This window comes from Suricata suricatta, chromosome 2 (genome assembly GCF_006229205.1).
Source record: "Suricata suricatta isolate VVHF042 chromosome 2, meerkat_22Aug2017_6uvM2_HiC, whole genome shotgun sequence".
In the NCBI taxonomy this organism is placed as follows: Eukaryota; Metazoa; Chordata; class Mammalia; order Carnivora; family Herpestidae; genus Suricata; species Suricata suricatta.
In genome coordinates, this window is record NC_043701.1 from 45,314,469 (window position 1) to 45,328,723 (window position 14,255).

The 14,255-nt window shown below is 40.1% G+C and overlaps 1 protein-coding gene across 1 annotated transcript in view; it reads right to left on the reverse strand.

Annotated features, from left to right (window-relative positions):
• Nucleotides 1-14,253, reverse strand: part of ZNRF2 (zinc and ring finger 2) — a gene marked incomplete at its 5' end in the record, with an annotated part of 98,304 nt that extends 84,051 nt beyond the window's left edge. The window contains one exon of the mRNA XM_029918422.1: nt 14,094-14,253. Coding sequence (XP_029774282.1) covers nt 14,094-14,253 — 160 coding nt within the window. The remainder of the gene's footprint in view (nt 1-14,093) is intronic.
• Nucleotides 14,254-14,255: the final 2 nt, after the last annotated feature.

Sequence of the window (14,255 nt, forward strand, 5' to 3'; positions counted from 1 at the left end):
TGCCGCTCCCCCACTTACGCTCTGTCTCTGTCTCAAAAATTATAAACATTAAAAAAAAATAGTTATTACCTTTGGACTTCTTTCATCATCCTGCCACAATACATAATCTCCTCTTCTTTCTATTCTTCTTTATTTTTAAAGAGTTTACATGTTTCCAAATAGTGGGAAACGGGGCCTATATAATTTAAATCCCTATGAAACTAGATCCAATATATCTAAGAGAGCTAAAAACCACCCCAAAATCTTGCCATTACTAAATGCCTGTTCTTCATTTACAGGAAACGAGATGCTTGTAGGTAGCATTTTAATAATTTAAATTCATAACCCTGTGCCATTTGAATTGACACAACAAATCTAATTCATAAAAATTTAATCTTGCAAGTCAATAACCTGGGAGGAAATATTTAAAACACATAAAGAACCAAAGACTAATTTGTAGAATACATAATGAACTATAAATCAATATAAAATAGATGACAACAGAAAAATGAACAAAGTCAATGAGTAGGCAATTCAAGAAAGAAATATACATGACTAATAATACACATATGAATAAATGCTCTTTCACTAGCAATCAGAAAATGCAAATCAAAATTTTTCATCAAGTGAAATGGTGAAAAAATAACAACTAATTCCAGAAAAGTTATGGGAAACTCAGTATGATCATATATGGTACAAAACAGACTACTAATGCCTCTTAGGGGGAGTGTCAATATTGATTGAAAATTAAAGTGTGTATACCATTCAGTCAGAAAATTCTACTTCTAGGTATCTGTCTGGTCTTTGTTCCTAGGATCCTGGCACAGAGTTTCTAAAACCCTTGGAATTTCCCGAGTGGTAAGAATGTCTTCACTATTCACGAGCCCCTGGATCACATGTGACTTTATGCTGCGGAGACAATTCAGAATGGGGGCTAGTCACCAGAGAGACCAGCCCTGTGAGTGAAGGCTTGAGGGGCGACGAGTCAGGCAACCTCTCGGGAGGACAGGGAGTCAGAGGCGGAGTCTAAGCATATGGCCAGTATTTAATCAACCACACCTATGTAATAAAACCCAAATAAAAAGGACACCTGGTTTAGGGGAACTTTCTAGCTTGTGAACACAGTAAGGCTAAGAGGGTAAGGAGAAAGCCGGACAGCACTGTGCTCAGGATCCTCTCAGACCTTACACTGTGTCTCTTCTTTGGCTGGTCCTACTTTATATCCTTTATAATAAAACTACAATTCCAAGTATAGCATTTTCCTGAGTCCCATGAGTTACTCTAGTGAATTCCCCAAACTGAACAGTCATGGGACCTTCCCCTGCCACCTCGGTTCCTCCAAATTTGTAGTCAGTTGACCAGAAGTGCAGGTGGCCTGGGAACCCCAGAATGTGGCTGAATCTGAAGTGAGGGCAGTCTTCTCAGGACAGTGCCCTGGCGTCTGACAATAATTCCAGAGGGTCGGTGTCCTAACAGTATTCATCTGCGAAAGATCTATACATATGCACATTTTCATAAAGATGCTTTTTTACAACACTGATAAGTGTAAACGTCCTAACTGCTTACCAACAGAAGAATGGTTAAATAAACTACAGTATATATGCATATTATGGAACAGTAAGTATGCAGCAGTTAGAGAAGAGTTACACTTATATGTCCTCCCACATAAAAATCTCCTAAACCCATTAGAGAGGAAAAAACAGGTTTTAGAAGGAGACTGTACGCCCCCATTCCTGTCAATAATAAGCTCTATCGCCAAATTTCATACAAATGAAACTGTTTTTCTAAGTATGTGAATCAATTTATCAAGAAGTTAGGAAGTACACATACAAAAAAAAAATGAAAATAGTGACATCCGGGGAGTGAATGGGTCACGAGAGAAGTGAAAGTGACTTTCATTTTATCTGAATAGTCAAAATTTGGTAAAAATGGATTCATATTTCTTAGGCAATTAAAAAAAAAAAAGGACTACCAGTTAAAGACAATTGCCTGAACACATTTATCAGCCTCTGCTCAGTTCAAACATCCTATTGAAATCTTTAAGAATGCGCGTGTTTGTTTTTTTAAGGAAATACGCCTATCAAAGGACAGAGGGGATACAAGGATTATCATTAGACTACAAAAAGAAAAGGAGAGGTAACTTTCATTAGAGAACTAGGAAAGCAGAGAAAGTAACCAGATTTACCCCAGGCACAGGAGTGGCAGGCGCGAGAAAAGGGCTGAAAAGAGAGTTAGTGCAAATCTCTTTGCAGCTGTCCTCTCTGACTTGGCACTACCAGGCAGCGGTCCTGCCCCAACCCTGGCATCAGGCTGAAGGTGTGTTATTTGGAGGGAGAAAAGTTTCTGGACTTGGGGACAACAGGAACAGTGACAGGCAGAGGTCCCAACAGATAATGAATATGAAAATTAAATGAAAAGTACCACATGGAGTGTTAATACTTTGCTCCCAGAATAGAGGTATAAAAAAGTACATCCTTCAGGAAAAAAAAAAAAAAAAAAGAGAGAGAGAGAGAGAGAGAGAGAGAGAGAGAGGCCACTCTGTAAAATACGATCAATTCAAGAGAAAAAGAAATAAATTAATTCTTAGGAATTTCTCAATTCCTAAGAAAATGGGCCCAGACAGAAAACCCTACAGGCTCAGACAGCTTCCAATCAGCAATTTAGGGCCTTAAAGAATGAGTAACCAACCAATGATCACCAAACATTTGAAGAAGGAACTTAATGAAAGACTGAAGCCAAACAAAGAGAAAAACCAACTGGGAAGAAACTGAATAATCAGGAGGGTAAAAGAAAAAAAAAAAAAAAGCATATGCATACAAACAAACACAGGTCATTAACACTCTTAGAAAAAGATCTTGTATCACAAAACAAGAGCAAAATGTATGAAAAAATTCACAATAAAAAAAGCTCTTGGAAATTTTAAAAGATTATAGAAATAGACAAAAATCAACTAAAGGGTTAGGAGATAAAAGTTGGGGGAAAAACATCTCCCCCAAAAGAACAAAAAGATATAAAAAAGACAAAGCAAAGGATCACTCTAAGTGTTCAACACTGAAATGAGAAAAGAAAATGGTAGAAGAAATAATGAAAATTCTAAGTATCTAAAGCTATGGGAAGTGACTACATATATGTACCAAGGGGTAATCATCCGTTTAATGCTTTTATCATTAAAAAAAAGAGCAAATGAAAATTAAAATGAAGAAGCTAGGAGAGGGGTGCTTGGCTGGCTCAGTTGGTAGAGCATGCAACCCTTGAACTCAAGGTCGTGAATTCAGGCCCCACGTTGGGTGTAAAGCTTACTTAAAAAAAAAATTAGGGGTTCCTGGGTGGCTCAGTACGTTAAGCGTCCGACTAAGCATCAGCTCAGGTCATGATCTTACAGCTTGTGAGTTCAAACCCCATGTCGGGCTCTGTGCTGACAGCTCAGAGCCTAGAGCCTGCTTTGGATTCTGTGTCTCCCTCTCTCTCTCTCTTAAAAATAAATAATAAAACATTAAAAAAGTTTTTTAATAAAAATTTTTAAAAAGTGAGAAAGGGCAAAATTAACTCTACAAAATAAGAAACAAAAGAGCAGTACTAATGAAATTTAAAAGTCAATAATAAAAGCAATAAAATTTATTATTCAAACCAAAAGCTGGTTCTTTGAAATGAATTGCAGGTAATAACTTGCTATGTATAGTATATGGTTTATTTTTCTCAGCTCATCTGTATATGAATAGAATTAAAAAATTATCACAGACTAAGCAGAATTCAAACAAAAATTAGAATACACAAGATGGTCAGAATTTATTAAACTCAAATGACAGAATGTACTTACTCTTTTTTGATTCACTAAATTTACTGTTAAAAAAAAAAAGAGCACTGAATAGAATAATGACTGACAGATACTACTCAAAATGCACGTTAAGCATTAAAAAACCTCACTGGAGTTTTCATGGGGAGGGGGAAAAAAAAAAAAGAACAGATAGTCCTGAAATTATACCTTGCTTGAAGAAGCGATTCTTTCCAAAGGGCAATTGAGCAATAAACATCAAATGCCTTGAACAAGTGTGTATCTTAGGTTCTAACAATCCCACACCTCTGATAAATTTTTAAGAAGTGGCCAGAGAAACATTTGCGAGTCAGGATTCTGACAGCAATAGGCAACAGTAGGCGATAGCGCCCAACCGCACACAAACCGTATAAAAGCCCAGCTCCCCTTTCACTCTCCCTTCCTCTGCGTCTCATCTAGCTGGTAAGGACCCCAGAACCTGGCTGCTCCTCACCACCTCCAGTGCTTCCACCCTGGTCCAAGCCACTGTTACCATCAGCCCTGATTCTCTGACTCCTTACTTGACTCTTGCCCTCTAGCATCCACTCTCACATAGTGGTCAGAGTAATCCTTTAAAAGCCCAAGTCCAAGGAGAGAGGGATGGGGCCCCAGTCAGTGAGGTTTAGGCGTCCAACTTCAGCTCAGATCATGATCTCATGGTTTTTGAGTTCAAGCCCTGTGTCAGGCTTGCTGCAGTCAGCGCAGACCCTGCATCAGATTCTTTGTCTCCCTCTCTCTCTGCTCGTCCCCCATGTGTGCTTGGTTTCTCTCAAAATAAACATAAAAAAAATCTTTTAAGCCCCAGTCGTGTTAATCTTCTGCTCAAAAAACTCTCAAAAGCCTCTCCATCTCTCTAAAACAAAAGTCAAAACAGCAAGTCAGTGGTTACAAGTTATTTTATGATTCTGCCCCACCAGACCCCTCGCTGCTCTCAGCTACAACCCTCTGCGCTCTAACTATACTCGGCTCCCAGCTGTTCAAGGATGTATCAGGTACATGTCCTCAAAGCCTTTCTAGATGCAGTTCCTTCTGCCTGAGTATGCTTTTCCCCTAGAGATCCGTCATAGCTTGCCCCCTCCCCTCGGCTTGAATATCAATCTGGTCAGTGAGGTGATCTCCAAAATAAAACAGGGGTAAGCCTCCATCACACCCACTCCTTCACCTTCCCACTTCATTTTCCCCCACTGTATTTAACACCCTCTGACACACTGTGTGTTTTTACTTGTTTGTTTACTGTCTCCCTAAAGTAGAATATAAGGTCCATGAAAGCAGGGACATGTGTTTTATTTCTTCACCTCTATATCCTTAGGACAATGCATGGCAAAGTAGGTCCTCATTAAATGTTTACTGATTGAATTTTGGAACCTGGATCAGTCATTAAAAACCATGTTATAGGGATGCCTGGGTGGCTCAGTCAATTAAGCGTCCGACCTAGGCTCAGGTCATGATCTCATGGTTGATGAGTTCAAGCCCCACAACAGGCTCTGTGCTGACAGCTCAGAGCCTGGAGCCTGCCTCAAATTTTGTGTCTCCCTCTCTTTCTCTCTCTGTCCTTCCCCGGCTCGCACTCTCTGTCAAAATGAATAAAACTGTTAAATTTTTTTTAATTATAAAAAACTCAATGTGATGGAAGAAACTGATGAAGTAGAAAGAGGGTGTTATCCAAGAATATCCAAATCCATTATCAAAGAAGGAATCATAAGAGAAAGTAAACAATATTTTTAACTCCAAGGTAAAACCATTTCACAATTTGTGGGATTCAGCTAAAGCAAATCTCAGAGGGAAACCTGTAGCTTTAAAACCTTATATTAGAACATGAGAAATCTTTAAAATGAAGGAAATATATAGGATGAATGTTTCAAATCTTTATCTAAAACATGTATATGAAAAAGTAGACATCAACATCTTATTCTGGTTATTTCTGGTGGCAAGATTACAAGTGAATTGCTATTTCTTTTGTGTGGTTTTCAGTATTTTCTGTTTTATTTTCTAATGAATATGTATTATTTTATAATAAAAACATTTCAATCAACTTCTTTTGCTTGGGTTCAATTCTAATCATCATTCTCCTACTCTGCTTGTCTCTTAAAATTCTTGCTCTCCTGGACTCCTTTCTTGGTCCTCCTCAATTTACATTCATCCCTTAGGGGGCACCTGGGTGGCTCAGTCAGTTAAGCATTTGGCTTTGGCTCAGGTCATGATCTCACGGTTCGTGGGTTCAAGCGCCGTGTCGGTCTCTGTGCTGACAACTCTGAGCCTGGAGCCTGCTTTGGATTGTGTCTCCCTCCCTCTCAGACCCTCCCCAACTTGCACTCTGTCTCAAAAATAAAAAAAAAACATTAAAAAAAAAAAAAAGTTTTACATTCATCCCTTATCTACCTTTTGGCTTCACTTACAATCTGCTGATTATTTCTCAAGGTTTTGTAATGTCCTCAATTAGTGATATTCCAACTGCTTAAAGGATGCTTCTAGACGGCACTCCTATAACCATTCAAAATTTAACACACCTAAAAGAACTGATCATTTCCTATATTTGTTCTTTCCTTTTTCCTTTTTAATATTGGTTAACGACATCACTATGCGCCCAGGCTCTCAATCCTATCAGTTCTACCTTAGAAATCTCAATCAAATCCAACTTTTCCTGTCACCAACGCCATAATTTCAAATTTAGGCATCTTCCACCAGTTACAGTCTAAAAGAGTCCTAGCCTCTGGCACCTGGGTGGCTCAACGGAGCTTTTCACTCTTGCTTTTGCTTTTGGCTCAGGTGATGATCCTAGGATTGTCTGATGGAGCCCTGCATTGGGCTCTAAGCAGAGCGTGGAGCCTGCTTAAGATTCTCCCTCTCCCTCTCACCCGTTCATGTGCTCTATAAAATACAAAAAGTAAAGAGCTCTAGCTTACCTTCCTGCTACCTCTCCCTCCCCCCAACAACCAATTGAATCATGACTAGCAACGCCATAAACAGAGTCACGGACTGCACACTGCAGTACGCAGGAAGGCTGCCATCCATATCAACTACGACAGGAGTGGTGCCACTTTAAAACTTGGTTACGTAAAACAAAGGTAGAGCACTAGAATAACCTTCCACAAATGGTTCAGACCAAGTTTTCTAGTTTCATGCTCTCATCAGTCCTCCTTACACACTACAATCCAACCTTACAGTGTGCCCTATCAAAATCCAAGGCTTTTGTGGATTCTTTAGTCTATAGTGTCCCCCCCTGCATACAACTTCTAAACCCTTCAAAATACAGTTCAAATGTTACCTTCCTCTCTGACGTATTTCCTTACCTGGGACAAGAGATCTTACAAAGCATTCTGTAACCGTCCTATTACAGCACTTGTTGCAATGTATAATAACCTCAAGTTCAACTGGGACCTGAGCAAGCGCAGGGGAAGCCAGGCTTGTACCCCTGACAACTACAATGCCAGCCCAAAAAAAAAAAAATTCACATTTACTAAAGCAACATTTACCACATTCGTTATTACAACTTTTCCAAAGTAAATAAAAAATGAGTTTAAAAATAAAGTTAGAACAGTTCCGTCTTTAACTGGTCAACCGAAGTCTATAAACACAGGTTACGCTTTAGGATGGTCACATATGATCTCCGCCTTCTGACATTTACACCTGTCATTCCCTCCCCTGGAGTCTGAGCAGGACCTAGGACTTCCTTCTCACCAGTGGAAGCAGGAAAGCTGTGTGTGATCACATATACATATTTATGCACCGGCTCACCTTGCTAGAGCCAGCAGCAAGCTGCCATGAGCTGAGCAACCAGGAGGAAACCAATTCTGCCAACCAGAGGGTGCTTGAAAGTGGACGAGAGCCCAGTCAAAAGAGTCTTGAAACAACAACCCAGTCTGAGCCTACTTTTACTGCAATCTTGCAAAGGAACCACAATAAACTGAACCCAGATTCCTGACCCACAGAAACTGTAAGATAATATATATACGTTTGTTTTGTACAGCAAAATTTATAGTAATTTGGAGCATCTAGTTGGCTCAGTTGGTGAAGCAACTGACTCTTGATTTTGGCTCAGGTCATGATTCTAGGGTCATGGGATCAAGCCCTCTGTCAGGCTCTGCACTGAGTATGGAGCCTGCTTAAGATTCTCTGTCTCTGCCCCCTCTCCCTTACTTGCCCTCTAAAATTTAAAAAAGAAATTATAGTAATTTATTAATAATGTGCATAGAAAACATAAGGAGAACCTAAAATATCTCTGAATCCTTTGTTGTTTACACAAAAGACATGTTTCCCCAATTTCTAAACACTTAAACATGTATAGAACTAATTTCTTAGTCAATATCACTCACGTGCATGCATAATTAAAACATTTAATTTTTATTTATTTAAAAAAATTAATGTTTGTTTACTTTTGAGAGAGAGAGAGAGAGAGAGAGAGAGACATAGCACAAGCAGGGAAGGGGCAGAGAGAGAGGGAGACACAGAATCTGAAGCAGGCTTCAGTCTCTGAGCTGTCAGCACAGAGCCTGATGTGGGGTTTGAACCCATGAACTATGAAATCATGACCTGAGCTGAAGGTGGAAGCTTAACTGACTGAGCCACCTAAGCGCCCCTAACATTTAATATTTAAAGTAAAATACTTTGCTACATAAAACTGTTCCTGTATTTTTTAACCCATTTACTAATATACCCAATTGTACATATACCCAGTACATGCAAAAAGTATGTCAAGGCAATTCTCCTTATAAACACAAGATAAATGATAAATATTTTAAAAGCTGGTCTCTAGGGAACCCTGGGTGGCTCAGTCAGTTAAGCATCCAACTTCAGCTCAGGTCATGATCTCATGCGTCATGAGTTCAAGTCCTACTTCAACCTCTCTGCTGTCGGCACAGCCTGCATGGGATTCTCTGTCCCCCTTTCTCTCTGCCCTTCCCCCCTTTCAAAAATAAACATTAAAAAAAAAGCATGTATCTAATTAATGACATTGGTAACCGAAAAACAAGAACCCACTTACTAGTTACTAGGCAAAGCAATCAAATCGAAGGGGGCTCGGGACTTGTTGGAGGCACCATCCTTAGTCAAACTACTGGCTTTGCATCTAGCAAAGCATCAGAAGTACTTAGGTCAGGCAGCTTTCCTGTCAGATGATGCCCAGTGCAACACAAACCACTCCTCCCTTCAGCCCAAATTCTACCCTGCAATCAACAGAACTTTCCAGGGGAAAAAGTAATTAAAATAAAGCTGAAGGGAGAAAGGGGGCAGAAAGAACTTTCAAAACACTCCCATGCTCGCTTCTCCAAGACAGAGAAGATGAGCACGGTTCCTGCATAAGGATGGCACTCAAAATATTCCCAAAGCAGAAACTTCGAGGGCAGAATCCACACTTTAGCGTAAGACAGCATACAACACAAGGTATCTTCTATAGTGTTTAAAGACACGTGGGATTACAAGTGAGAAACACTGAGTCTCTGACTCTTGATTTCGGCTCAGGTCATGGCCAGGTCATGATCTCTTGTGGTTCATGAGATCAAGCCCTACATTCAGGCTCTGCACTGACAGTGCCCAGCCTATTTAGGATTCTCTTTCCCTCTCTGCTCCTCCCCCACTCGCAGTCTCTCTCAAAAATAAACATTTTAAAAAAGAAATCATCATTAAAAAAAAGTGAAAAAATATTAACCACCAGAGTTCTTGTTCTTTTGGGAAGTGGCAGGGCTGATAATTAGAAGTGTGATTTTTCTCAGAAAAAGGCAAATATTTCTCTTCTGCCACACTGCACAAAGATTTCCAACTGAATAAAATTCAGAAATAGGAAGTACATTAATCACAATATCCCAAATTCAAACATTTCTCGTACTAGATACTGGTAAGAAGTAATGAATGAGAACAATTCAGTAACAATTAATAAAGATAATCCAGATACCTTAGATACCTGCACCTATCTTGTAGATTAAGAGAAATAAATCTGGGGTGCCTGGGTGGCTTAGTTGGTTAAGCGTCCAACGTTGGCTCAGGTCATGATCTCATGGTTCGTGGGTTCGAGCCCCGTGTCGGCTCTATGCTGACAGCTCAAAGCCTGGAGCCTGTCTTTGGATTCTGTGTGTGTGTCTCTCTCTCTCTGCCCTTCCCCTGCTCACGCTCACTCTCGCTCACTCTCTCTCTCAAAATTAAATTTTAAAAAATTTTAAAAAAGGAGAAATCTGCCTAGGAATACAGATTTTATTTAACATATTCCCTGTTAAGAGATAACCTACACTCGTCCAACATATGGAAACATGTTTCCTCAGTAACTGGAGGAGCCTGAATGTTACAGACTACCCAAACAACTCAAGGACACAACTCAAGCCACAAACTCAAGCCAATTAGGAGAAGGCCAAAAGCAATCAAGTACCACCAGTTAACTGTCCAGATTAATTCATTTTACATGATTACTTCTAGGTGCATGGATAGATTCTAACAGAAGCCCACATGATTTCTCTAGAAATAATCTCCATTCACTGGTATATTTTTATACTCCAATTTTCCTTCCCCATCCTTGCTGGATCATTCAAGACTACTACTGTACCACCCAGAGTAATTTAAGTTTGTTTATTTGGTAGGGGGGGAGGGGGGGGTCAGGCAGAGAGAATCCCAAGTAGGCTATACACTGTCAGCGCACAGCCCAACACAGGCTCGATCCCATGAACCTCGATCATGACTTGAGCAGAGATCAAGAGCTGGATACTTATTCCACTGAACCACCCAGATGCCCCCATAATTGATTTTATGAACATCAGCATCTTGATAATGCAGACAATGTAGACAAAAAGCCAAAAAAAATCCTAAAATACCACCAAGGCTTTAAAATTATTAGCCTACATATCAGGAAAGGTCTGTTTTAAAATAAAGATGATAGGCAGGAGAAGGCTTTTGTTCACTTTAATAGTTAAACTCAGCAGTCCAAAAAAAAAAAAAAAAAAAACAAGAAGCACCCTTCAGTTCTAGGAAATTTCTGTAAAATATCTGGATTAATCACCTCTCTTCAGGTTTTCTCCAGAGAAAAATAAGAATGTATACACAGCATTCAAAAATGCACATTCAAAACATAAAACCAACAGAGAAAACCTCATGCAATTTGCTTATGACAAAACTAGTAACAATTCAACCTGCTAGACTACTATTTAAAAAAAATGGTACTGTTTAGATTTTCCTTTTCCATAAATTACATGACATCCTAAAAGAGTAACAATTTTGAATCTTATTAGTACTGTATTTTCTTATTAGGAAGTAATTATGTAAAATTAAAATAAATTTTACAAAATTACAGCAAAACTTTACACTGATTCAGAAATCGTCCTTTTTTCAATTTTCAGAGGGCCTTACTTCATATAGACTCAAAGATCTGTACAACTGAATAAACACATTAATATCATAACATATACTAAGAAACTCAATGTGAAGTGTAATCAAGTCTATTTTTTTTATTTTTTTAATGTTTATTCATTTTTGAGAGAGACAGACAGACAGTGAGCGAGCAGGGGAGGGGCAGAGAGTGAGGGAGACATAGAATTCGAAGCAGGCTCCAGGCTCTGAGCTGTCAGCACAGAGCCTGATGCAGGGCTTGAACCAAAGAACCATGAGATCATGACCTGAGCTGAAGTCAGATGCTTAACCAACTGAGCCACCCAGGTGCACCTTAATTTTTAAAATAAGGTTCATCACCTGGAGGGGGGGGAAATTATATATAATATATATATATATAATATATATATATAAAATAAGATCCATCTGGTTTCCTAAATCTGAGGATGAGGAGAATCTTGCTTCTAATAAGTTTCCCCGATGAACCCTACCCATTGCAATAGAAGCAAAGATCTCATTAAAGCAAATGCTACTACAAAGATGTGTTTTCACATAAGTGTGCTCCATCCACCTGTCTCAACTAGGATTCAAGGAACTGACATATGGATTTGTTCCTACCATACAACAGAAACAAGTAAATTCTCTGATCCCCTTCCAGGTTCTCTCAACTGGGGCTCCTCATCTGAACCATCTAACACATTATTTGACTGTTTTCTCAAATTTCCCAAGAATGATACATAACTAGAATCATTCCAAATGCAGAGGAGAAAAAAGTGAATTAGCTGCATACATCAGATGCCTGAGGCCATTAGGATTGCATTCTGTATACAGACCTGGTTAAGAAAGGCTGCCGCAAGTCCCACAGTGTCACTGGGTTATTAGGTCCCAATCATCCTAACTCCCAAAGTATGGAAGGAAGGAAGGAAAGAAGGGAGGGAAAACTAAGCACACAAAAGTAGGAACTTCAATAAGACAAAAGATAAATTTGCTTTACTTCTCCTACTTTCAAGAACCAGGTCGTTTTCATTTGCTAATTTACTATGAATTAATAACAATACCATGAGTGCCAACTATTCCCCCCCCCCCTCTAAATAGAAGGGGTGTTTTTTGTTTTTTTGAGAAAATAAACCCACACATAGTAACTCTTTGTTAAAGGAAATTACTAGCTCTTTAAAAAACAAAAAGCAGATAGTGATCAGTATATTAAAGAAATGAGATATTAATTTGACAGGCTTTTTCTTATCCTCTTATCAAGCTTTTAAATATATCTATCTTTGATTATCATAACTGCTAAGTGCAAATTTTCACATTAAAAATATTTTAACTTTTTCGTTTTTAAAGTATCTATTTTATTTTCTTTGTGTGAGAGAGTAAGAGAGCAAGAATGAATCACAAGCAGGCTCCACACCATCAGCGCAGAGCCCAATGCGGGGCTTGAACCCACAAACTGAGATCATAACCTGAGCTGAAATCAAGAGTCAGATGCTTAAACAACTGTGCCACCCAGGCGCCCAGTAATCTCCCATTTACAAGAAACTTGTTATTCCTCAATGTAGTGACTACAGCTGTGTTAAGATCAAACTAACCTTCAACTGTGTTAATTATCCAATCACAGTAGGACAGCATTAGTTCTTTTTCTCAAAAACTGAAAAACCTTTTTTTAATGGCCCAGTTTTAGGAAATGTCAGTATTTCTATTTATGTAGCAGAACTATAACAAGTAATTAAAGTACGATAAAGAGTTATTCTATATTGAATGTGCAAAGCAGTCTTAAAAACATGAAAAAAACTAAACAGAACATTCTCGTTTTCAGTTTATACTAACGTGAATATTGATAGTACAGAACATTAGGACAGATAAATTGCATTACTGAATATTCTGCTTCGCCAATTCAAACCTCTCACATCTGTAAACATGAATAAAAGGACCCACAAAAGCGGAGGGGACGGTGTTTTCACTGTTCCAGCTGCTCTCACTTGTGAACATAATGCAATGACATGCGGAGGTTTATTTTCTATAGTCACCATCTCTAAGCAGATTAAACTTCAATTTCTTTTCATGAACTGGGAAGGGAGGGGTATCTTGATTCATTTACTGTATTAACTGTTTTGAGGTAAGTAAAGCACCACCGACCACACGAGGAGGCCAAATTCAGCTTCCTAAGATCAAGTGCACCCTTCCTCCGTTTCTACATAAAAGCACATCATTTGCTTTAAAAATGTCCATTTCTCACAAATGACTTTCCCTGAACTTGTCAACACTGCTTTTCGGAAGCACCTCAGCTTTCACTGCATCTTTTGGTCAGAGTCCTGAGAATTCGCTTCTCTTTTAAGAAACTGGTTTCAATGTTTAAAAGCCTTGTCCAAATTAAGAGGGGCTCGCATTAACCATTATCTAAAGGCGCAGTTCACTGAGGTTTCATCACACCTTCAACCAACTAAACTGTTCGCAGTAGGTGGGGCTATTTGCATAGACTTAAGAATCACAGTTTCATGTTAACAGTCGGTCCAAAGGAGAGAATTCCCTCCTTTTTCAAATACTCCTATGTTCCCTTGAGACCCTTTGACTCTCGGCCTCTAGAAACTGCCACTCGCGTCCCCAGTTAAGCACTACGTTTGGCAGCCGGTCTCCGGCTCACTTCCGGATACCAAAAGCCCCAAGCACGAGGGCTTTTGGCGTCAGTTTGTTTCAAAAACAATCTTCGCTACGTCCACCCCAAGGGGAAAACATGTGCTTCCTCTACTGGGGTCCCACTCCGAAGCGGGGGTGCAGCCGGTGTCTAAAATCCAAAGCCCAGGGAGCAGCGCGGGCGGCGGCGCCGGGGTTAAGTGGCGTTTTTCCTCCCCTGGAGGGGTGAGCGGGCCGCACGGCAAAGCCAAAGTCGCGGCGCTCAGGCTGAAGGAGAAAAGGAGAAGGGTAAAAGCCGGCGCGGCCGCGGCCCACGTGCCGCCCGCGGGAGGCAGGGAACCGGGGAGCCCGAGAGGGGAGGGGGCCGTACCTCCAAACATGTGCGGCGAGAGGTGAGCTGGTAAGGAGCCGATCACCAGGCGCGGTCCGCCGGGGCCCCCGCCCGCCGGCCGGTCCCTGCTGCCGCCGCCGTCCTCGGGGCTGCTGTGTACCGAGTCCTGCGAGCCGTACGGGCCGCTGCTGCTGTTGGGGA